The following is a 24,252-nucleotide window of genomic DNA, read 5'->3' as shown; positions in this document are numbered from 1 at the left end:
AGACACACTTGTGCAATAATCGTGCTTTTTTAATCAGCTACGTGATATGCCACGCCTGTGAGATGGATGATTTACGAAAGCTCACGGACACAGACACATTTGTGACCAACTTTGAGAGAAAATAGGGCTTTTGTCTGCATACAAAATTTTAAGAAATTTGAATTCAACTCGTGAAAAATGGGAGAAAAACAAAAGTGCTAAATTATAGTTTTGTTGAGTGTAGAAAATGTAAATGTAAATTTAATTTTAAAAATGTGATTTTTTTTATTCTCAGTTGTATGAATTAAATTTTGCAAAATAATATCCAATAATTATATTGAACATGTTTAAAATGATTTATTTCATGACTGATTTCGGTATTATTTAATAGCATTTTCCATTTTTGAAAGGCGGATGGACGTTACTCAAATACAAAATATCCCTTAAAATACACCTAATGACCATTCCTTGAGTCACCAAATCTTCAGGAACTAACTAAATATTGTATATTTGGAGAACAATGTTGTACAAGAAAAAGAGTAACTTTACTCTACTCTTTTTCAATCTTTAAGAATGCCTCTCTTATTGACAGCTCTTTTATTATAATTTTTTAAATCTTGACAACCAAATCAGTTCAGCGATCAGTTCAGGTTAGCGATAAGTTCAGGTCAAAACGGCTAAATATTTTATCGTTTCAGCCTCTCATCCACACGGGAACGGCGTTCGGGGTGACCAGAAACTTTATTTTTTTAAAACAAATTCCAGAGTGGGAAAATCTGAAAATAAGCTTTGCTTTTTCCTACTCCTTTTTGGACATGCAAAATTGTGAATTGTACTATGTGATGTGCTACTGTTTGACTCATGCATGTTCAGGATTAAAACCATGAACCATGATAATAACAAGCCTAGTAGTGCTGCACAACTTTTATCAGCAGTCCGCAGTGCCCTCTACTGGTCAACATTATTATTATTTTTTTTCCCTTTTTTTTCCTCTACTGGTCAACATTCAAACTGGACGCCAACCTGTCTATAGAGGCCACCTGTCTATAGCGGCCACTTTTGCAGACTCCCTCTAGTGGCCGCTATAGACAAGTTTGACTGTATATAATGACTCGCAGAAGTAATTCCACTTTCCAAAAGTCTTCATGTGCCTTGGGAAGCGGAAGACGACGGACTTATGCACATGTGTTCTTTCTTATTCTACACTGTCAAAAAATGTAATTTAAATTCACAGTAAATTACCGGTTAATAACTGCATGACTTTTAATAACATTAATTTGTTGTGAATACCAATACAGGTTTACAATACAAGTTTACAATAAGAAATCAAAGCTATTTTAACTTGTACCCACAATCCATTGCGTCAAACAGAGAAGTTCATTGGCCATTGGCTGCCAGCTGTAATATTTTACAGTGTACGGTTTGGAGTGTCACTTGGTCTGCATGTCTGTTCGCAGCGCCACATGTAGGTGTGCTTTGTGTATTACATTGTCTTCAATCAGTGATACTTTCCCGTCTGGATGCAACTACATACTAATCCGGCACAGTGTGGACGCGACTTTTTTCAACCCGCCAAAAAAAAAAAAAAAAAATCCCAAGAACGTCCTCGTGTGGACAGGGCCTTACCAAGGTGAAGTCGTACCTACCCATGAACCAATTTGAAAGGGTCTTACATATGCTCATTTCCTCATGCCTGGGCTATTGTAAGTCCCTTTACTTTGGCCTTGACCAGTCTTCCATTCGTAGACTTCAACTGGTCCCAAATGCAGCCACTTGCCTGCTCACGGGCAAAAAAACGAACACATTACCCCTTCCTTCACTCCACTGGCTGGCTGTTGTTTGTAGGATTCATTTTAAGATTTTATTGCTTGTTTTTAAATGCCTAAATGGGCTAGCCCCCTCTTATTTTACTTATTTGCTGACTTTGCACACTCCTACTAGAGCACAGACATCTTGCAACCAGTCTCTCTTACATTGTCCCAGGACTAGACAATATAAGACAGAGCTTTTGCAGTCGCAGGCCTTTCGTTATGGAACTCTCTCCCTTTGCAAATTAAAAGATGAGCTCAATATCTTGAGCTCATCTTATTCTTGTTGTTAAATAAGCCCTCATTCAGATAATGAGAAACATTCCTGCAAAGTAAACCTTTTTTTAAAGTCACAATGCTGAAAAGGCACCAAATTGTAGGAATGACCCAAAGATGACCCGAGCTGCTTTTACAAATTAGATGTTTATTTCAAACGACGATGCCCTATATGAGGGATCCTCAATAAAGCCCATACTTTTGAAAATCTTATAAGAGACTGCGTTGTCTTCCGTTATGTAGCAGAACACTGGGTAGCCCTCAGCTAGGCGTCTCTGGGCCATGGTGTAGATCAACACTTTGGCATAACCTTTACGTCTGTGTTCGGGCAGAGTATACAAAACGCCCAATGCCGAGCATTCGTACACAAGAATCCATGATACAGGCTGACCCTGATCATCAGTGATGCAGCATGAAGGCAAGTTGCTGATGAGGAATGTGATGTTCTTGTGTGTTCGTTCAGATCCACCCAAATTCCAGTTCCGATTTATCAGGTCAACATGGGAAAGACTGAGAGATGAAATCCTTGATTTAAGCTTGCTGTAAAAACAAAAAATAACGTTACCAGTTACAGTGTCTCATTAAAGTGAGCACACCCCTCACATTTCAGCAGACAATGCCACAGAAATGAAACTGGGATATACGTAAGAGTAGTCAATGTACAGCTTTTTAAAAATAGAAGTAGATTTACTATGCACTGAAAATAAGTCAACACACAGCTCGGCGTGGGCTGGTTACCGGTTTCAAGGTAAAATGGTATAAAAAAAAGTCAAAAGTTTGACATATACAAAAATTTTCCATCTGTGGTTGGAGAAAATGTGTAGGTCCACTTAGAAATACTTTGTCATGTCCTGTGTTTCCTCGCAGTCGAAACTGGGCTCTGATGTGTTGAAAAGACGGGTGTGGTGAGACGTGTGCCCTCGTAGAGTTCCCGTAGCGTGTGGATTTCACCTGGCTTTGTAGCTATCAAACTAATTTGTAAGCACATAACGCTATACAAGTGCATTTTTGACATATTGACATGAATATCATAACCTAATAAAGAAAAAAATGGCACTGAATATTATAGTATAAGAGTGAATGCGATACGATGATCGGTATCAGAATCGGCAGCATTAAACTCTGATCGGAGCATCCCTAACTGTGACATTCTGAAGCAAAACTGTCACGTGTCTCAGTTTTCCAACATGATAGTGAACCAGCAGCTCTGTGATGTCATCATGTGGAAGTGGAAGAGGATTCCAGTAACAACTTGTGCAGCTTTGGTGAATTCCATGCCCAAGAGGATTTAGGCAGTTGGATAACAGTGGTGCTAACACTAAATATTCACAATTTGGACATGTTCACTGTGACGTGTTTAGACAATGAATCATTTTCAGAGAACAGTAAACTTAATACTGCTTTGCTTTCCAAGCTGTGCACTGGCTAATTAATCTAAGTTGTATCCAAGTTTCGTTTGTTACTATAGTAATCAGTGACGTGCGGTGAGGTTCATGGCTGCTGAGGCAGTGACTACTGTTAATACACGTTGCTCATTAAGAGAATAACAAGGAAACGAAGATAATAATTCACACAAAAAATGTCAAATACTTCTTAGTCCCATTTATTATTTTTTTTATGAACTGAAAACTTTGTGGTTTTACCTTTTTTCTGTATTTGAAGCACATGCATCCTATCCTTCTCCAGAAAAAGTTCTGACACTAAGTCTGATCACCTCCTGGTGAGCTTGGGTGTATAATCCTCTCCATCTTGGCAGTCAAATTCATTCATTCATTCAGCAGAGCATACAAATATGTTGTGTTTGACTTGCTGCTCTCCAACTCGCACTGCCGTCAACAAAAAGAGAAGAAAACACTGGCTTTTCCTCTCTATGGAAGAACGGAAGTGACAAGCACTATGCACGCCCCCCACCTCTCAGGATGAAGCGAGTACTGCAAGCGCAGTTTCTCTACATTTTATTGTCCGGTTAGCAAGAATGATGATGTCACGCTTACATTAAAGGCATTAGATGGGCTGTAGAAAGCCATGGTGTAAAACAAATGTTTGTGCAACATTATATTATTGGAGACCTGCTGACAAATAGAAACTGGCAGATGCCATGATCAAACTGAGTGGAGTCACTGAGTGCACTCAGCTGAGAAAAGACACTCGCGACAGCCACAGTGGCGAAGCTACGTGGTGGCCAGGGGTGGCCAGGGGTGGCCTCCACTCTCCGGCCACCTCACTGGCCATCTAGACATTTCAGGTATCAACTTATTGCCACGCCTATGTGAGTAATGGTCTCACCTTGGCCACCCCAATGAAAAATTTGCACTGCTGTCACATCTAAGGTTTCTGGCCTGTATTTCATCGTGCAAATTCAGCGATTTTTACTAAAGTAAATGTTAAAAACGGAATCATACAGAAAACATATTCATAGTACAGTTCAATGGACGAATATTTATTTTTTGTTATCATTATTTGTTTTTTAATTTTTCATCATGACAGCTGAGGCTCTGCCTCACTTGCCTCCCCTGACAGCACATCACTGATAGTAATGTCCCATGAGAAGATATACGTAATATATAATATGGTTAATAATGACAATGGTTGCTGAAATGTTGTAAGATACTGTATTTGAATTTGCATGTGTATGTGTATGTGTGTGTGTGTGTGTGTGTGGTATCATCTACACACCTATCAAATGTTGGTGTGTCCAGATGACGACTATCTGGCAAATACAGAAGGTTTGTCGAAGCCACCCAGTGGTAGCTGACTTTTCTGTTCAATGAAACTTCTCTGATCGTGGAGGTGTGAGAAACGTCACACCCTGCAAATAAATTGCACATTAAATTATATTACTTTAAATACACTTAGTCATTTATGCAATCATTACACATGTACTAGACACATTGGTTTTACATTTGTATACATTTCCCCCCCTTTTTTTAGTGCAACAAACCTCTTTCTTGCAAAGATGCAAGGTGCATCTCAAAGCATGGACGTTGTTAGATATGTTTTAGGGGGGGCTGATATTAATTCAGGCATGCGTTTAACACAAACCAGCAAGAACATGAGCCAAAACAAATACCGTAAAAGTATTGATCAGTAGATGATGCAATGTCAGTAGACATTGCATATGAATGCGGAAAAGCTGAAGCTAAACTGACATGCTTTGAAAAAGGTACGAAAATCGAAAATTGGAATGAACACTGGAGCCATTCGGAAGCTGAAGCTGGACTGAAACGCTGTGGAAATGTGTCGAAACATAGAATGAATGTCAGAATAGTTTGGAAGCTCAGCTCAATGTATTTTAGAAGAAACACTAAACATGGTAAACAAATGTAGTAAAAAAAAATTGTTGGACCTTGATTCTGGAAGTGAACCAACAATCTCCTGATAAGGAACCAAACACACTACCAGCTAAGCTATACAACTGTTATAAACGCTCCTGAATGGGTGTAGTAGCACCAGTAATGGAAAATGCGAAACACAAATGGGCCCACACATGTACGGGGAGAACATGCAAACAGATGCCCAACGGAAATTCAAACCCAGATCTTCACAATCTCCTGACTGTGTGGCTAACATGCTCACCACTAGGCCACCGTGCAGCCTAAATTTTCAATATTGATTCTATATATTCATATTCATTTGCATATGGCTTGAAATTAGATGGCTGCAATCAGAAATCAAAGTTATCAAACATAATTTACGGTCTTCTCAGTCAAACCATTGCCCCTAATATTCGACAGGTGGTGCTGATTGGAGGACAGTGACATAATATAATTTTATACAACACAATAAATGCATGCACAAGAACTGAACCTTCAACTTTAGGATTGGGAACTAAGTGCACTTACTACCTAAGCCATGTTACAGCTGTAAAGCTGTGTTTCCCAGCGGCTGGCATTAGGACCTGGGCAGAAACTGCCCATTATTGCTTCTCCATTCAACAAATGTAACTTGAGAGTCGTTGCCAAGAAGCGGACTTAATTACTAGTAAATTATATGCGTAATTATTAATTGCATAACCTACGTCTAGTGCGTTTACTAACTGTGCTTGTGTGGGTTTTCTCCGGTTATTCCTCCCAAAACATGCATGTTAGGTTAATTGGAGACTCAAAATCGTCCATTGGTGTGAATGTGAGTGTGAATGGTTGTTTGTCTATATATGTGCCCTGTGACTGACTGGTGACCAGTCCAGAATGTGACCCTAATGAGGACAAGCGGTACAGAAAAGGAATGTATGAACTAAAGGGAAGACAGGGAAGGAAAGAACGAGCCAGATAACAGATCCTGATAAATGCTCTTCCGATAATTAATTAATTTATGAAGTCCATGTAAATGAATGAATCATTTCTGGTGCGTGCACATTCCTAAACGGACACCCAATGGATAAGCCCCCCCTTACTTTCAGTCCTAATGACGTCTGTATCTCAAAAGAATTTGTGATTGAAGACGCTTTTTCTTCGGTGCGGTGAAATTACCTCCAAGACGAAAGTAAGAGCTCCAGTCGACTGCGCCCTCCTCTGAGAGCATTTTCTTTAAAATCTGCTCATCCATGCTAAAGATTGCCACCTTTCTTGTGAAGTCTTGCTTTTTCTGTAAAATACTGAAGTGAGGTGGGGCACTAACTCTAAAAGGACGCAAACTCACCTCTGTGTCAGGTCGGCAAATGAAGACTTTAAAATCAGGCCATGTATCAACAATGAACTGTATGGGATTTGGTTCATTCTTGTTATAAGCATATACCAATCCGTAGAGCTGCAAAGACAGCAAAGGCATGACAGTGGTTCACAAACAAAACAATGTATCAGAGCCGGCTGGCCCATTAGGCAATATGGGCAAGTTTTAAGGGTGCCGGGGCCTCCAGGGGGCACCAAGAAAAAAATTAGAAAGAAGAAAAAATTATCCTTTAATTTAATTATATTCAAATACATTTTGCTGTGAACTTTTAAATGGAAAGGCTCACATTAATTCAAATGTAAAGCAATGCCCAATTAATATTACTGCAAGTACATAGTTTTGCATGTAGTTTTATAGAGGTATTTTATATACAGCAGCTTTTGTTTATTTTTTGTATACAGTCATTGCATAGCTTATAGAGTTGTATGATTATTTAAACTGTTTGGTGTTGTTGTAAGGTTTTATTATTATTATTTATTCCCTTATTTAAAGGATTTAAATTTTGCAGTAAGGGTATTTATGTTTATTTGAGATTTTTTTTGTATTTATTTGTCATTTGTTAACCATGTAAATTGGGTGAAATGTTACCTTGCAAATGAAAGACAATATAAACCATAATCTTGCCTAGGGCATCACTTTGGGTTGGGCCGGTTCTGCAACTGACTTCAAATTCAAACCACAAATTGCTTCACGAAAACATGTAACTGGTTCATGAAAATGTTAAGGCGTCTGCGGATCTATACCTGAAAAGACTTTGGTAAGTGTTTCAGCAGAACTTCCTCAGCAGTCACTAGCTCGTCTTTTTGTAGGATCCTCATTCTTGGGGACAAACGAGTCCTCTCTATTGCAGTGCGTCCTGCCTTCACACTGAAATCTTGAGTTCAATCCTCATCAGTCATCAACACAGGCAATAATCACATAGATACATATATTGTATACACATACATGTATTTTTATATCAAATATGTAATACATTAATTATCTACTCAAAAACAACAGTGTTGCGTTTACATTTTTGTTGATTATATATAGGAATGCTATAGCAACAGGAATGCAATTATCCGACAAACTGAAAAAAATGGGTCGCCAAAGAGTATAAAATGAGAACACAAAAATGACTTAACGTCAAAATAATTTTTTTCCCAGCCAGCACGGGTCAGATAAGACAGTTACAATAAATGTCTATAATGTGACATACCTTATAAACCAGAGCAGAATAAGGGGATTCTTCTTTCAACTCTTCCACTCAGTTTCCACTCATTGCTGTGAAGGCAGTGACAACACCCATTGCTTGAATGTTCTCTTTTCACTAATGTACTCAATAAAACAGTATCATGTTTGACTACGTATCCTTATTAGGCTTATTACCCTAAATAAACAAAATAGATGTCAGGCCCATCAAATTAAATAAATTATAAAAAGCTACAAAATCTACAAACAAAGACTTGGATATTTACAAAACATATATGCATAAACAACCCCGCCTCTCGCCCGAAGTCAGCTGGGATCAGCTCCAGCATACCCCCGAGACCCTAATTAGGATAAGCGGCATAGAAAATTGATGGATGGATATGCATAAACATACGTGCATATTATTTAACGATTATTATTATTTAACGATTTTATTCACTTTACTTTTTTTTTTCAATTTACTAAATATCACAGAATCAGAGGTATCGCACACTATTAAGTTACTTCAAATGTAAATGTAAGCTTAGCACAAAATTATTAATCTGCCCATTTCACAAAAAATGTTCCCAAGTGTGGAAACCCGCTGTTGTCACTCCCATTTTTAAAAGTGGAGACTCTCATTCTATGGCAAAGTACAGACCCATCAGTATATTGCCCACGGTGTCCAATATTGCAGAGAAACAACTATTTAAACACCATTTAAACACCACACCCTTTGCTCTACACCCCATGCAGTTTACTCCACGCAGGCTGCTACTTGTTATTTCACGGCAAACATCAGAGCCATGTTAGACCGAGGTGGGGTTGTCGGTGCTGTGTTCCTGGGTCTCAAGAAGGCATTTGACACTATCAATCATAAATCTTGCTGACAAAATCATGTAATTTTGAGTCATACCGCACTGAGCGCTCCTATCATGTCAGAGTCCAGTCCGTTAAATCAGTAGTCCTCCGTCTGTCCACTGGTCTTCCTCACGGATCAAATTTAGGACTGTTCTTGTTCTCACTTTACATTAATAACCTCTCATCCATTTGCGTTGATGTGTGTCCAAACGTATGCTGATGACACTGTAATTTACGCTCATGGTCGCGAAATCTCACAGGTGGTCGAGAAGCCCACTAACTCCATGGCGAATATCACAGCTTGGTTGAAGCAATCCTGCCTGCAGTTAAATACGTCTAAAACAGGAGTCCAACAAAACTGAGCCGGATGTTTTTGGTTTCAGGGGAAAGACTGCAGACTGGTCTCTAACACTCAGATTGGACTGCAGGTATATAATCGAATCAAATTTAACATCAGTAACTTTAGACACAGTCACCATCAAATGTCCACACAGGCAGCAAAAATGTACATGCACGCCATGATCTTCTCACAGACTACTCAGCTGGGAAAACATTGCCAAATGATCACGGTCTTGCGCCACATAAACCATTTATATATAATTTATAGAACCTAAACACCCGATCCCTGCAACGTATTTACACGACTTTTAAGTTTTTTGCGCCAGGCAAAAAGAGGTTATTACGCCACTCTTCACTAATGCATTTCACTTCAGAGCAATTTGAAGCCACAAAAATGGCCACAACGGTGGCAGAAATACATTTGATAAAAGCTCGGCAGCTCGAGCTGTCTCTTTTTATGTGTCTTTATAGCTTTCGAAAGCACAGAAAAGAGAAAGACGTGTTCACGTGTAATGTGGAACGTCAATAACGTCTGTCACTGTGTACCCCTAATGCTCTAATTAGTGTGACACCTCTTACAAGTTTGGACCACGCCTTTGTACTTCCCTTTTTGTTCGTGATCTCCATGTGAGAGGGCCACATCGTGACGGCATCATTTGTGTTACTTCCATCAGTAAAACAAAGTGCAACCGCAGCAACCCTGTGTTTGTCGTCACTCCTCATCCTCAACCCAGAGAGACAAACACCACTGGTTACACATGTCTCACATAAGGATTGTGGATGATGGGGACATTTTTTTTAAAGTGCAGTTTTCCTTTAACGTGCCTGGAAGCGACAAAACCATATTCAAAATCATATTCAGTTGAATGTTGTTTTGTCTTCTGTTCATTCTGGTCTGGGAAGTCATTTTCAGTGCTGCAACTTTAACATCAGGGATTAACGTCAAATCATTTCTCTGAGGGAACAGGCTTAAAAATAAACTTGAAGGATGCCATGTTGTCCATATGATGCACAACACTTAGACAAGCTTTGTTAAGAATGTGAGATGAGAAGAATATCCATTTCAAGCTTTCATTTAAAGCAAAAAGACTAGGAGCAAAATGTGTGCCAACACAGCTCACAGCTAAATGGAGAGAATGAACAGTGATTACCTAATTTTTCACTTGTATGATGTAAGAATATTAAAATTTTACTTACAATATTGCCCATATGGTTAATAAAAGGTTTTATCAAGCAGCGCTTTGACCCTGAAACTGATTATTTCCATTTTCATGACAGTAATCCCTGGTTTATCAAGGTTAATTGGTTCCAGAGCCAACCAAATTGAACTTCCACATAGCATAGAAAAATTTACACTCATATTACCAAATATTGAAGACTTAAGAGAAAATATATAATGTACGCTTACACATTAGGATATGGAATCACAGGAGTGCCAAAATTAAACGGCAATACGTGTGGAAATACAAAGGGAATCAATAATACAAAAATATACAAATGTGGAACTACAAAGAGAATATATAATAAAAAAAATATACAAATGTGGTCATATTTTTTTACTATTTTGTCTTTGTTTTTTCCAATTTGCCGTTGTTTTTTCTGTTTTGTATTTGTCTTTTCCACTTGCGTTTTGTCATTGCATTTGATAATACCATGCAAATGCGGAAGAAGGCTGTGGGCGGGTCATTCTGCCAGGATGACGACCACTCCATACGTGATTACACGATTTCTGCTTACAGTGGCTATGTAGTTAAGGAAACTCCGGAACCCGGAAATAATGTCACGGACAGAAAGTAGACGCAAATACATGTTTATCAAAAGTAAACGGGGAAATTTTAATATGGTGGACGTGGACGAATTGAGAAGAGGTGTTCAGCGAGAATTATGAGCAATTGCTCGGTTGCTGGAAAACGTCATGGAAAGTTTTGATTAAAAAAAAGTCTTTAAAGTTTTAAAGGCTAACCCTAAAGGCAAAAGCTGTGGGCGGGTCAGTTTTCTGCATTTGCATGGTATTATCAAATGCAATGAAAAATGCAATGACAAAACGCAAGTGGAAAAGACAAATACAACACAGGAAAAACAACGGCAAATTGGAAAAACAAAGACAATACAGAAAAACAAAAACAATATAGTAAAAAATATGACATTTATATATTTTTGTATTATTCTCTCTGTCTTTCTGCACGTATTCCCTTTTAATTTTGGCACTCCTGTGATTCCATATTATGAGAGCTCCTTGTTCCTTTTTTGCTCCCTGTACTTCCTGCAGTGACTATTGTCTCATCAATTTAACATTACTGACACCTAGTGACCAGTTTTAGAATGCTACATATCACAACATATTGGTCTTGTGAATGGCTTTTATTTATATTTGAGTTCATTTAGCTATCTTTGACTGAAAATGCATAATTTAGCCCAAAAATACGTAACATTTGCTTCAATATGTTTTTTTTTTTTACTCGTAGTCAACCACAAAACAGCGATGACTTTAATACATTTTGAAAAAAACATGAAGCCACAAAATTTGATGTGCGAAGTGGCAAGGGACGACTGTATACATATACAAAAATCGATTTCAAATTTCTCCCACACTCACCATAAAATACTAAAATAATCATTATACATTTCACTGTACTTTAAAAGATTGATTCACACAGGGACACAATTGTTACAAGGTGCTTTAATTTAAATTTTCAAAATACTGTTTTTAAAAGGCTAATTAGCAATGAAGTGCACATCTACTTGTTAGCTTGTTTCACTATAAAGATGAAAAACAACACAATACCAGATAGGTTCACATCTATTCTACATTCTAAAATACTGGGGTTTGTAAACTATAGAAGTATTTTGCCGTTCAATTCCTGGAAACAGTTTTCTTATGTAGTTCAGGTTGAGCACTTTTCTTCCGTCAGAATCAAGGACTGCAACCATGGGCGGCTCCACACCGTGAATGTGCACTGGTAAGGCTGAGGAAACAAAATGTGAAATATAAAAGACGTGCTTTGTCACTTCCTCTTTTTCACTCATAAATAATGTCAGACAAACGTCAAACTTTGTGTTTGTCATCTTGTTGTTCCCTATTCACAATGTTCTAAGTGGATTTACATGTCAGACAATGAAACATCTTGTTCAATAATGATGTTGTGAGAGTGATTTTTAATCATCACTTGAATGCTAAGAATTTCTCATTCAACTTTCAAAACTCCAGAAACAAACCTCATAACGGTCAGCACTTGTAAACACAGTCGAACAATTTGTTCAAAACCTTGCACTGTGTACCATGTCATTGAAGAAAACTTGCACTTCTGAATCGTTTGTTCAAATGACTAACCTATCATGAAATACTGCAGGGACACTACTTTAGATCACCCACCCACACACACACACACACACACACACACACACACACACAAGATACCAGTAGCTCCAGTGCCAAGTTGTTTTTTTCAGTCCCTTAAATTACTGCAAAAAACACTTGCATGTTTCAATAAGGTTGTTTTTTGTGCTTCTAAACAGTGGACTCATTGAACAAAATGAGCAATTTATGTTTGAAATACAACAGCAATGGGTTTATTTGAGGAATGGAAAAGAAAGGTAACCATAATTCCAAAAAGTAGCCACACAAGTAAATGACACAAAACATTTTGATGAATCTGTTTTCACAACATGAAACTGAACAGGAGACTTGATCATTAAAATAACTATATAATATATTTAACCTAAATATCAAGAATCGTACCTTAGCCATTACTGGGTCTTGGAAAATGTCGCACCGTTCCTCTGAGCCGCCTTTCCTGCAAGAGGTCTTTGCCAGTTTCACAGTAATGACGTACTTCATGCCGCTGACTACCTGCAAGAATACACAATGACACAAGTCTAATGGTGAATTTTACAAATGACGAGACAATCACATGACAGAACTACTGTACCTACTGTATTTGTAAAAGCATAATCCATACAGAAAACACAAGTCGTGGCTGTAATGTGAATAACGCCAATGCGAGTAAGGAGTGTTTAAATTCTATAAACACTTCAAATAAAGTGCTATAATCTGACTTCGTGCTGTGGGTCTTACGTCACTTACCTGCCGCTGAACCTTCACCACGTCTGTCTTTTGGCTGAGGTACAAATCGTTCGAGGCCTTGTTGTGTTCGGTAATGGCAAAGTTCAGGGCGTTTTGCACTTGCTCGTTATTGCCATCCACATCAGTGAAGCCCCCGACGATAACATCAAGACCGACGGCGCAAACTGCCCCGGAAATAAGGAAAACAAGCCTCCAAAACATGGCGAACTTCTTGTCACTCGGGAATCTCAACAACACTGTGCTCGCTCTTTATTATACAAACAACTGCGTCACGCCATGTGATTGGCTCGCATGTTGACCAATCAACATCGTGTTGACAAACTTGATTTTGGGTTTGTGTTTGTTGGCATATTAGGTGGTGTTCGTTTGGTTTTATTGTTTTATTATCCGGCATCCCCGTCGATGTTTGATTAGTTCACCTAGTATTTGGTGAATTTAAACTGATTCTATTAGCTGGCGATCCCTTATTTAGTCTTGCGCTATAATAGACATGCGTACATTCTTTCGTTTTTGTTACATGTTCTCCACTTCAAATTATTGCTGAATCACACTGGGCGTTCACCGAGCAACGAGTGCAGTTGCTGAAGTAAGTGAACTTTCACCCGCAGCCAGGGAAGTCACTAGGACTGAAAAACAAGGGTGCTTAGTCCATAGACATTGATAGACGCCGCATATAGTGGGTTTGTCCACTGCTGCGGTACGTCAACGTCGCCGCCATATTGGATGTGTCAAAGCTGCGCTGGAAATTCATAAAGCGCCTTTCTACAAAGAATCGTCTGTGTAGGCTCTCAGTCGTACAGGAGTTGTCCATCGAGGAAAAGGCTTCTTGAGACGTCATCTGTACTTCTGTGTAGAAGGTGTCGGACGTTTCGGACGAATGGTGGTTTGAGGTTTAATTTGGACCCTGTGTTCAGCAGGTTACTGAGACCAAAACCCACAGCTCTTAGTCTTGCAAATGAGGTGAAGGCAGGGCCGAGCCAGAACAATAGATGCTAACAAGCCAGTATCAGAGTCGTTCATACCCAATTCAGGGAGCGACACTTCCCCTTTTATCGTAGGTGTGAATAACAGGATAGGATTATACCACTGCTCCGCCCAGGCTTAGTGTAACAAACCAATAGGAGGAGGGTGTTGGCACACCAATTCCGCCCACTCTTACTGTATTTAAGGCCTAAGCTACCAGCACTTATTAGTTTGCTGACGAAGCTCTTCGGATGAGGAGCGAAACGTCCGACACCTTCTACACAGAAGTACAGATGACGTCTCAAGAAGCCTTTTCCTTTCTACAAAGAAATATAATTTAATTCCTCTCGTTTATACATTCACATACGCACTAATTACTGTTTCCCAAGTATATTAGTGCGTGTGTGAATGTATAAACGATGGGAATTAAATTAAATTTCTTCATTTACAGCGCAGCCTTGACACATCCAATATGGCTGCGACGTTGACGTACGGCTCAGCGGTCGATGCGGCGTCTATGTCTAAAGCCCGTTTTATGCTTAGCAATGTAGAAAATGTATTCACTGTACTTTATGGTAGAAAACATTTATTATGAACAATTTAATTGTCTCATCTACCTAGTCACAGCTTGAAAGCAGTGGAGAGTGATGACATAATGACAATCAAGTGGCATCAAAATGCTTAGTGGCTTCTTTCCCTTGGTCCTCGCTTTTAAGGGGTAGGGCTAAGACAAAGGGTAAGGGCTACGGGATGGATATTCTTCAAAGACACTGAGTCACCACTGAGTGGCATTTGACCAGTTTGTTAGGTGCGCTGTCTGGCCGTATCATATAGGAGACATTTTTGGACATCATTTTGACTAAAACCGAGTGTTCACTGCACCCAAATTCTGATTTAGTCCCGTATTTTAATTTTTAGTACAAAAATACACACGTGAAACAACCCGCATGCGCAAATGTCAACAATGGGCAGAGATAACATGGAGGTAAAAAATAATAAGTAAAACAAATATTAATTATATTGTAGCCTCGATGTCTCATTCTCCATATTGTGCTGAGCAGTCAAGGATAGAAACCACTTTCCTACATTGCTATAAGTTCGAGGAAAAGGCTTCTTGAGACGTCATCTGTACTTCTGTGAAGAAGGTGTCGGGCGTTTCGCTCCTCATCCGAAGAGCTTCGTCAGCGAACTAATAAGTGCTGGTAGCTTAGGCCTTAAATACAGTAAGAGTGGGCGGAATTGGTGTGCCAACACCCTCCTACTATTGGTTCCTTACACTAAGCCTGGGCGGAGTAGTGGTATAATCCTATCCTGCTGTTAACACCTCCGATAAAAGGGAAGTGTCGCTCCCTGAATTGGGTATGAATGACTCTGATACTGGCTCGTTAGCATCTATTGTTCTGGCTCGGCCCTGGCTTCACCTCATTTGCAAGACTAAGAGCTGTGGGTTTTGGTCTCAGTAACCTGCTGAACACAGGGTCCAAATTAAACCTCAAACCACCATTCCGATTCAATGATGGGTTCTGTTGTTTGACAAAAATAGCTTCCTTTACTCCTCTTTCAAACCATCTGTTTTCTTTGGCCAAAATCTTTACCTCGCTGTCCTCAAAAGAGTGATTGGTAGCTTTAAACAACCCGAGGGCCCTCCGAGAGGCGGGGTGGAAGAAGGGCCCACCAGGACGGACCAAACGGTAATGAATGGAATGGATAATGACTACGAGAAGTTCCTCCGGAAGTGTAGTTGTGGGTGGCAGAAAGTGACCTCACTAAGAGGCTTGCATATCCATCAAGGAAAGATGAAGTGTGGCAGGCAGCCCAGACAGCACAATCGCACTGCTTCGGCAGGTCAGACGAAAGGGACCCAAAGCCAGGGAGCAAACCACAGTGTAGCAGGACCCGACAGTGCAGGAAGGGCAACAGCAGAGGAAACGGGGCAAGAGATGGAGACAGCAAGCCTGGATGGTGGACACACTGTCCCTACTTCAGCCAAACAAACAGGAAGTATGCCCAAGCAGCTAGAGCAGCGTGGCAGGATCAAGTGGCCAACTGCAAAGGAGAGAGGCGCATGGAGCAAACTTGACAGAGACCTGAGCGGCATCCTTTGCGGCAGCATTTGCCGCTTTCCTCGATGGACAACTCCTGTACGACTGAGAGCCTACACAGACGCATTGCTATAAGTTACATTTCCAGTTCTGTGGTTATCATCACATTTTCCCTCTTTGCCATCATTGGTACCCTTTTGTGTTGGCATTTTTCCAGAAAATTTGCACTGAACATTTAACTTTTTTCTTTGGTGGTTCCACTGTATATGAGTGTGTAAATGCATGTGAAGTGTAATAAGCATTAACAGGCTGTGGAGGACATTAGTTTACACGGACATTTAGTTCTCCGATACTAGCAAGATCCGGTACTAGCAAAAGTATTCAATCAGCACCGGCTTCTTTCTGTCCTTTTATTTTGATACCCCAAAATTCCCTCCAAATCTGACAGCTAGTCAAAGCCATTAGACCACAAGCCCAGGCTTCCCTCTCCCTGGCTGCTTTGTCCAACTCCTCCCGGCAGATCCTGAGTCGTTCCCAGGCCAGCTGAGAGACATATAGTCTCTCTAACGTGTCCTGGATCTTCCCCAAGGCATTCTACCGTTCAGACGTGCCCTGAACACAAAGATGTCTTCTCTCTGTCAGTCAATGGGACATGATCTGGACTGGTGCATGTTTCCCCTGTCTAAAACATTGTCCATCTTCTTGGTCTGCAAGGATGATCTATACTGCCATGGCACTAACCCTTTCAAAAGCAAATCTGTCTGAATTATTTGGCCAAAGCACAAAAGAAGTCCACCATAAACCTTACAAAAAACACAAATAAGAATGGAATAACTTTCAACTACTGAAGATAATCATGAGCAGGATAGACCTGTAGGACAGCCAAACATGTGGTACCGCAGATCACTGATGGCCTCCAAACCTTCTCTTTTGGAATCCTGCACCTCATCTCTGGGCTCATTATTTAGCCGGCCCTCCAGCTTGATCCTGTGAAGAATGCTACATTGTTTTGTGACATGAAATCATACACGTGATAAAATAAATATATTAAAGCTTATAACGCAAGTATATTACTCTTGTTTAATTTAACCAAAGTCAAATTTCTTGTTTGTGTAAGCATACTTGGCCAATAAAGCTGATTCTGATGTATTAGATTTGCCTCTGATCTGCAGATAAATCTCTCAATGGAAAGGCTCTCTCCTGTAAAACATAAATAGAAAAATAACCTTTTCCCCTTTACTTTTTTATGTTTTTGCACTACGTTTGCGAACTTTATAGAGCTAAGTCACCGTCATGACGTCAGTGTAAATATGGTAACACGTGACACAACCAGGAAGTGTGAGGAATGCTGGTCGCCGCCTGGTCGCCGCTGGAGGAGGAACCTCCGGAAGTCTGGACTTCGTCGACCGAGTAGGCTGGGTCTTTCGTCAACTGCAGACCCTTGGACACAGTTTTTTATTTCAGTGGTCTTTGGGCAGATTAGTGGTGCACGTTTTTACTCGGGGAAACCCCGTCGATTTTGGAGGAGTTCATCAACTAGTTGGCGCATTTTAAACATCTTGCATTAGCTGGCAATACCTTATTTTGCCTTCCGCAAGAAGAGATTTGCATAAATTACCTCTGCTCTACTTGAGATTACTGAATCACACGTGGGCCTTCGCCTTTGGAACAAAATGCAACGAGTGCAGTTTGTGAAGTAAGTCAACGTTCACCCCCATCTAGGGACGTCACTAGGATGGAAAGACAGGGTTATTAGCCCCTAGATCAGGGTGTCCAAAGTGCGGTCCCTGACTCTAAATGGGCCCTAGACACATTATATAAGTTAAATTAAACAAAAAGCAAAAAGACACAATCATTTTCAGTTAATAAAAGTTATTTTATTTCCATCCATCCATCCATTTTCTATACCGCTTCTTCCTCATTAGGGTTGCGGGGGCATGCTGGAGCCTGTCCCAACTGACTTTGGGCGAGTTATTTTATTTCATTTGATGAATTCAAAAAGTGAGATTCTTATATTTTATAAATTCACTACACGCAGTGTGAAATATTTCAACTGTGTATTTTGTAATAATTTTGATGATTATGGCTGACGGCTAATAACCCCAAATTCTGTATCTCATAAAATGTGAAAAATAGTAATAAAGCAGAATATTGTAAACTGCTGGTTCATGTTCTAAACAGCACATGAACTGCACCTGAGCCTTTAATTTGTCTCTTCGTCTGAATTAAACTCCTGAAATCAAATAACTTTTTCATGATATTCTAATAAGGGAAGCAATGACATGCAGCTTCCGCCTAAAGGACATCTACGATCCTTTTAATCCAATACTAACAATTTGTATTATTTATTTTGATGCGTTTCTTACATTTCTTACATGAAAAATTAGCTAAAGTTATAAGGGGCACCCTAAAACAGACTGAATGATCCATGTCCCCAACTATGCTTCAGTTGATATAAACATATTGAATCACAGAAATGCTGTGTTTACTCCTCCTCGCATTTTGTCCTGCAGAGACTCGTTTGCTGGTTTGGATGCTTTCCAAAAGCAGATTCTGATTGGGACAGGTGTGGCTGCAGGGGTTGCGCTGGTGTACATTCTGCACAGAAGATGCCAAAAAGTCCGAACTATTCCTCCTGGTGAAGGATGGTGGGGAGCAGGCAAGAGGCCGCAGTCAGAGGATGACAAGATCTATTCCTTTGAGGTGCAAACCTCAGATGATGAAATTAAGGTACTTGTTTATGAAACATGTTAACATCTTATAGTAGAAAAAGCTCGACTAGACAGCAAAATGTGTGCAGTAATGTACAGCATGCCAATTCAACAGGACCTCCATGAGCGCATTGACAAAGCCCGCTATGCTGACCCTCTGGAAGACAGCGCCTTTCAGTATGGGTTCAATTCAACGTATCTTAAGAGTGTGGCTTCCTACTGGAGACATGAGTTTGACTGGAAAAAACAAGTGGCGGTGCTTAACAAATATCCACACTTCAAAACCAAAATAGAAGGTATTTGTTTGATATACCTCAAAAAGGAGTATTAGACCACTGCGCTGAAAAAAACACAGTTGAAAAGTTGCTATAATATTTTTTTTCCTTGTCAGGATGGTCCCAATACTCCTGGTGATATGTGTACATGTTTTCCAGAGCTATTCCTCAATTTTGCCCCTCTCTCAATAGGAATAGATGTGCATTTCATCCATGTGCGTCCTGCTCAACACAAGAATCAAAAGGTTGTCCCACTTATGCTTGTTCACGGCTGGCCAGGCTCCTTCTTTGAATTCTACAAGATCCTGCCACTCCTCACGGAGAACCACAATGGTCTTACCTTTGAGGTCATATGCCCATCTATACCTGGCTATGGTTTCTCTGAGGCCCCTCATAAACAAGGTATTTGTCTATAATAGAAAATGGGCATGCTGTTTGTATTATATATGACAGACTGTTGCAGCATTTTTTGGGGACACTCTGTATATTGTAGGTACATCTGAATTTTAATATCGTGCAAACGTTTTTGGTTTTGGGATGTCAGTTCAGACTAAGATACTAGTTAAAGACTCAGGAAGTTATTGCAGTGCATTTGCAAAGCTTAAACCAGTAGTTTACAATATTAAACTTTATTCTCACAATTTTTTTTATTGTATGAGATATTGAATTGTTTTTTTTTTATCAGCTGCAAAGTATTAAACCTGTAAACCATTTTAATACTCGTCTATGTTTTTGGTTTGTGTGGTGTTCACAATTGAGCTCAAGTGAACTGAACCATGCCGGTGTTCACTTGCGAGATCTCTCGAGTCGTCTTGGTCTAGTTGGTGCACACCAGGGTTTTCAAGATTCAAGATTCAAGAGAGTTTTATTGTCATGTGCAAGGTAAAACAGCAGTTATACTATGCAATGAAAAACTTATTCTGTTCATTCTCCCAAGAAAAGAAAGAAAACACAAGAAAGAATAAGAACATAAGAAACATAAACATATACAGTATACCAATAAATTAAGCAACAACAAAAAGAAGAGACATTAATACAAATAACATTTGTATTTGCATTGTATTTGTTTTGAACATGTACCAGAATTTGGATTAACCAAACCAAGAATGACAAGTGTGAACACACTCTTAAAAATTTCTATCTTTATGCTTCTGTGTAGGCTTTAACACTCTGGCTGCTGCTAGAATTTTCCTGAAGCTGATGGAGCGTTTAGGATTCTCCCAGTTCTATCTGCAGGGAGGAGACTGGGGCTCCCTCATCACCACCAACATGGCACAGATGAAACCTCAGTAAGTAAGAAAGTCTGCGAAACAGCAATTTTCCAACAGTTGACAATGTATTGTCACTGCATTGGAATGTCTTCCACACAAGCTACCATGGTGACAGTACTGCGACATTCTTATCCAAATTGAGTAGTGCACACTGTGCACAAAAGACACTGATGCTGCAAATTCCTCGATTGAAACTTGTAGTGCTAGTCACTTCAGTGGTTTTGTTTTGGTAAACTCTTGTCTTTTCCAGGTGTGTGAAAGGCCTCCACTTAAACATGTTTACGTCAAGAAAAGGGTTTAAAGTGATGTTGTCCCTCCTGATTGGCCCTTACCTGCCCTTCTTGGTGGGCCTGAGTAGCGAAGATGTTCGCCGCATGTTCCCGTTCTTTGAAAAGAACGTGTGGGAAATCTTGAGGGAATCTGGGTACTTTCACATTCAGGCTACTAAACCCGACACAGCAGGTAAGAACATGAGTGCTTTAATTTTAGTTGAATTCGACCCAAATTTTCTGCAAAATGACAATCAATCAAGAAACCTCTCTTCAGCAGACATCAAAGTACTAACTCGCTTATGTTTTTCTTCTCTTTGTTTTTTTTGAGACACTTATTATCACTATCCATTCTTCAAAGAGACTGAGTCACCAATGAGTGGATGCTTTGATTGGGCACTTGACCAGTTTGTTAGGCACGCTGTCTGGCCGCATAATAACCGAGACAATGTACGAAAACCAAGACATACTGTATTTTTGTCAATAATTGTCATCGAAAACCGAGGTTTAGTCCTGGATTGAAATGTTCAGTGCCCAAGGATACGCTCGTGAAACAACCCGCATGCGCAACTATACAAATGTCAACACTGGGCAGAGATAACATTGAGGGAAACAAAAATAAGTAAAACAAACATGAATTGTATTCTAGCCTAATTGTCTCTTTCTCCATATTGTACTAAGGAGCCAGAACAAAGATGTCAAAGACGACAATACGTTACATTTCCAGTTCTATGGTTATCGTCACATTTTCCCCCTTTGCCATCATTGGTACCTTTTGGGTTGAAGCTTTAACTTTTTTCCTTTGGTGCATCCACTGTGTTTTGGTGTGTAAATGAATGTGAGGTGTGATACGTATGATTGCTTGTTTTAACAGGCTGTGGAGTGAATGACTCTCCTGTAGGCTTGGCTGCATACATTCTGGAGAAGTTCTCCACCTGGACTGACCTGAAGAACAAAGACCTGGCGGATGGTGGACTGAAAAGGTCCAAGACTACATTTGATCTTTTTTTTTCCAGCAATATTTATGAGGTCTGTTATAGCTATGTGCATGTATGTGCATTTGTGCAGGAAATATAGCCTCGATGACCTCCTGACAAACGTTATGATCTACTGGACCACAGGCTCCATCGTCTCATCCATGCGGTTCTACAAAGAAAACTTCAAGGAGAATCCAGAAAACAGGGTGGATTCAAGGCATGTGTCTTCATCACCATACTAAAGTGTTTTTTAGAGTCATGTGATGAATACTATGTTTTTTGACAGGACACGTATATATGTTCCTACTGGACTGGCTGCCTTCCCTGGGGAGCTGATACACTGCCCTAAATCGTGGGCCCAAATCAGGTTTCGTAACATTGTGTCCTACACGTTCATGCCTCGTGGTGGTCACTTTGCTGCCTTTGAGGAGCCTCACCTGTTTGCCACTGATCTCATTCAGTTTGTTCAAAAAGTGGAGACGCTTTGAACGTGCATGATTTTGAAAGGGTTTACTCCCATATTTGCTTACCTTGTATAGCAGGGGTCACCAACGTGGTGCCCGCGGGCACCAGGTAGCCCCCTACGACCACATGAGGTGCCCGCAAGCCTGCTTTTCATTCAGGTTTTCAGTTAATAATGAAAGAACAGTAGAAAGAAATGCATTCTGAAATACAAAATGTGAGTTGTGGACACCAGCATTTTGTTCATGTTTTGGTAAAACAAGCATATTTGCTTTGTTTGGGTTTAAAATAAGCTCTGAAAATAAATGTTACAAAAATTAGTAGCTTTGGCCATTTTCATTTTGTAAAAGTAGCTCTCACAAGGAAAAACGTTGGTGACCACTGTTGTATAGCATTGTAGGTATTTTTATACATATTTTTAAATTTCCACAGTGGATGATGTATAATTACTAATGGGAAAAAAATCAGTCATAAAAATTGGTTGGATTATTAGTATCTACGAAGGTATACTATTTGGTGTTGATCCGAATTTGGATTGCTTGGTGTTAGTGGACATTTATTGTCAAATGAGTGCTGTAGGATAATATTGTTTTATTACACACATATCACCAAAGAATGAAAACATAAGATATTTTGGCACCGGTGGTCTGATGAAAACTGTTATAAAAAGGCTTAGGGGACTAGCGATGAGGGCTGCTGGTCAGGAAGCCACAGGAGGACATTAGGAGGGACAGCTAGCCCGGATATCCGAAGAATGTGAAATTATTCTGACAGATTTATTTTTCAGTACATTTTGTAAATCTAATACCAGTGTGTGAGTCTTTTTTCCTTCTCCTAGCTGGAGAGTAACAGACATGTAAGGGGAGGTCAAATTGGCTTAATGAATTTTCTAAAGTTTCTTACTTTGACCTTTAGTTGGTTGCAGAGAATTTAATCTCCAACAGTGCCATTCGAGTTGGTACGTTTTTTTTCTTCCTGATTGGTAGATGTCCCTAATGGGTCCTGTACGCTTCTTTGTTTCCAAGATCATCTTTTACACTACCATATGCTATGAAATGTACTCTGGACACAAAAATGTTAGGTGCATCCAAATAACAGCAATATTATGCACTGACACTTTTACATTCTGGTTTAAATTGTAATGCACTAATGTAATTTATTTTTTCATTGAATGTAAATACAGCACTTTTTCAAGAAGTTGCATTTCATTTTGCGTTGTTTTGCACAATATTGAGTATCTCTAATTCTAATCTATAAGAATGTTTCAAAGCAGAGAAGTAATTTTCACAGTAAAAAAAAATCAACATTTTCTGTATCTTTGGTTTTAGTGATTTTACAATGTGTTGATACCACATGGGGAGGGGGGGGGAAACAAAGTAATCAGCGGTTAAAGTTGAAACAGGAAGCGAATACATTACACAAAAATGTGAATTGATAATTGTTAGCTTTGTTCATTGCGCTGTATGTATTTGAAACAGGTTTCACACTGTCACACATAGGGTCAATAGCCTTCAGGGGCCTGTACTACGAATCAGGTTTAAAGTGCATATGACACAAAAAATGGTTGAAAAAAGCAATAACAAAATAAAAGTACTGACTTAATCAAATGTTTTTGTCATACTGCTGTCATCCGCCAGTAAACAACTACAAAATATTAGTGAAATGAAGTCGTGATTATCAAATGTTTCCCCTGCGTGGTTTCTCGGCTTTGACGTCACATCGAGAGCCAAACCAAAGCCATGGACGCACAGCAAATTGAAGAAAGAGAAATATTCACAATAATAACATTCACTGCTATTGTGTTGTGATGGGTATGATATGACCCACATGAAAAAATTGGCCACAGCAGGTATGTTTGACCGGCAGTTATTGACTGAGAGATGTATGCAGGAAGTCATGTGCAGTCAGGGCCAGCAAGGCCTTCTATGCTGGCCTAACCATTACCAGAAGCACTACTATTTCCAGCTTAAATATTAGTATTTGTTCAATTAAATTATATTAATTTATGCCCAACAGTCTACAGTATTATCTTCATTTAGGAGTGTGTTTTTTTGCTGAAGTGCTTCCAATAGTGTATGCATATGTTAGAATTCTTTT

At 39.6% G+C, this 24,252-nt stretch overlaps 3 protein-coding genes across 3 annotated transcripts; 1 reads left to right on the top strand and 2 right to left on the bottom strand.

The window, feature by feature from the left end:
• Positions 1-2,203: 2,203 nt before the first annotated feature.
• Positions 2,204-7,602, bottom strand: LOC129194291 (glycine N-acyltransferase-like protein 3). The gene is made up of 5 exons (XM_054799425.1): positions 7,475-7,602; positions 6,702-6,809; positions 6,533-6,647; positions 4,740-4,872; positions 2,204-2,603 (listed from the first exon to the last, which is right to left on the bottom strand). Exons 1-5 carry the CDS (start codon positions 7,547-7,549, stop codon positions 2,204-2,206), a joined length of 831 nt encoding a protein of 276 aa, XP_054655400.1. The 5' UTR covers positions 7,550-7,602.
• A 4,164-nt stretch (positions 7,603-11,766) lies between these two features.
• On the bottom strand, positions 11,767-13,434 carry cst3 (cystatin C (amyloid angiopathy and cerebral hemorrhage)). The gene is made up of 3 exons (XM_054798769.1): positions 13,186-13,434; positions 12,841-12,951; positions 11,767-12,067 (listed from the first exon to the last, which is right to left on the bottom strand). The coding sequence occupies exons 1-3, from the start codon at positions 13,384-13,386 to the stop codon at positions 11,987-11,989; spliced, it is 393 nt and encodes a 130-aa protein (XP_054654744.1). The 5' UTR covers positions 13,387-13,434; the 3' UTR covers positions 11,767-11,986.
• Positions 13,435-17,538: 4,104 nt separating this feature from the next.
• LOC129193886 (epoxide hydrolase 1-like) lies at positions 17,539-23,931 on the top strand. Its single transcript, XM_054798653.1, has 9 exons — positions 17,539-17,886; positions 18,704-18,920; positions 19,017-19,197; positions 19,369-19,578; positions 20,336-20,465; positions 20,698-20,909; positions 21,591-21,699; positions 21,785-21,910; positions 21,980-23,931. Exons 1-9 carry the CDS (start codon positions 17,864-17,866, stop codon positions 22,179-22,181), a joined length of 1,410 nt encoding a protein of 469 aa, XP_054654628.1. The 5' UTR covers positions 17,539-17,863; the 3' UTR covers positions 22,182-23,931.
• The last annotated feature ends 321 nt before the right edge of the window (positions 23,932-24,252 follow it).

This window comes from Dunckerocampus dactyliophorus, chromosome 14, assembly GCF_027744805.1.
Source record: "Dunckerocampus dactyliophorus isolate RoL2022-P2 chromosome 14, RoL_Ddac_1.1, whole genome shotgun sequence".
In the NCBI taxonomy this organism is placed as follows: domain Eukaryota; kingdom Metazoa; phylum Chordata; class Actinopteri; order Syngnathiformes; family Syngnathidae; genus Dunckerocampus; species Dunckerocampus dactyliophorus.
The sequence above is the reverse complement of the archived record's forward strand: the minus strand, read 5'-3'. Positions and strand labels throughout refer to the sequence as shown.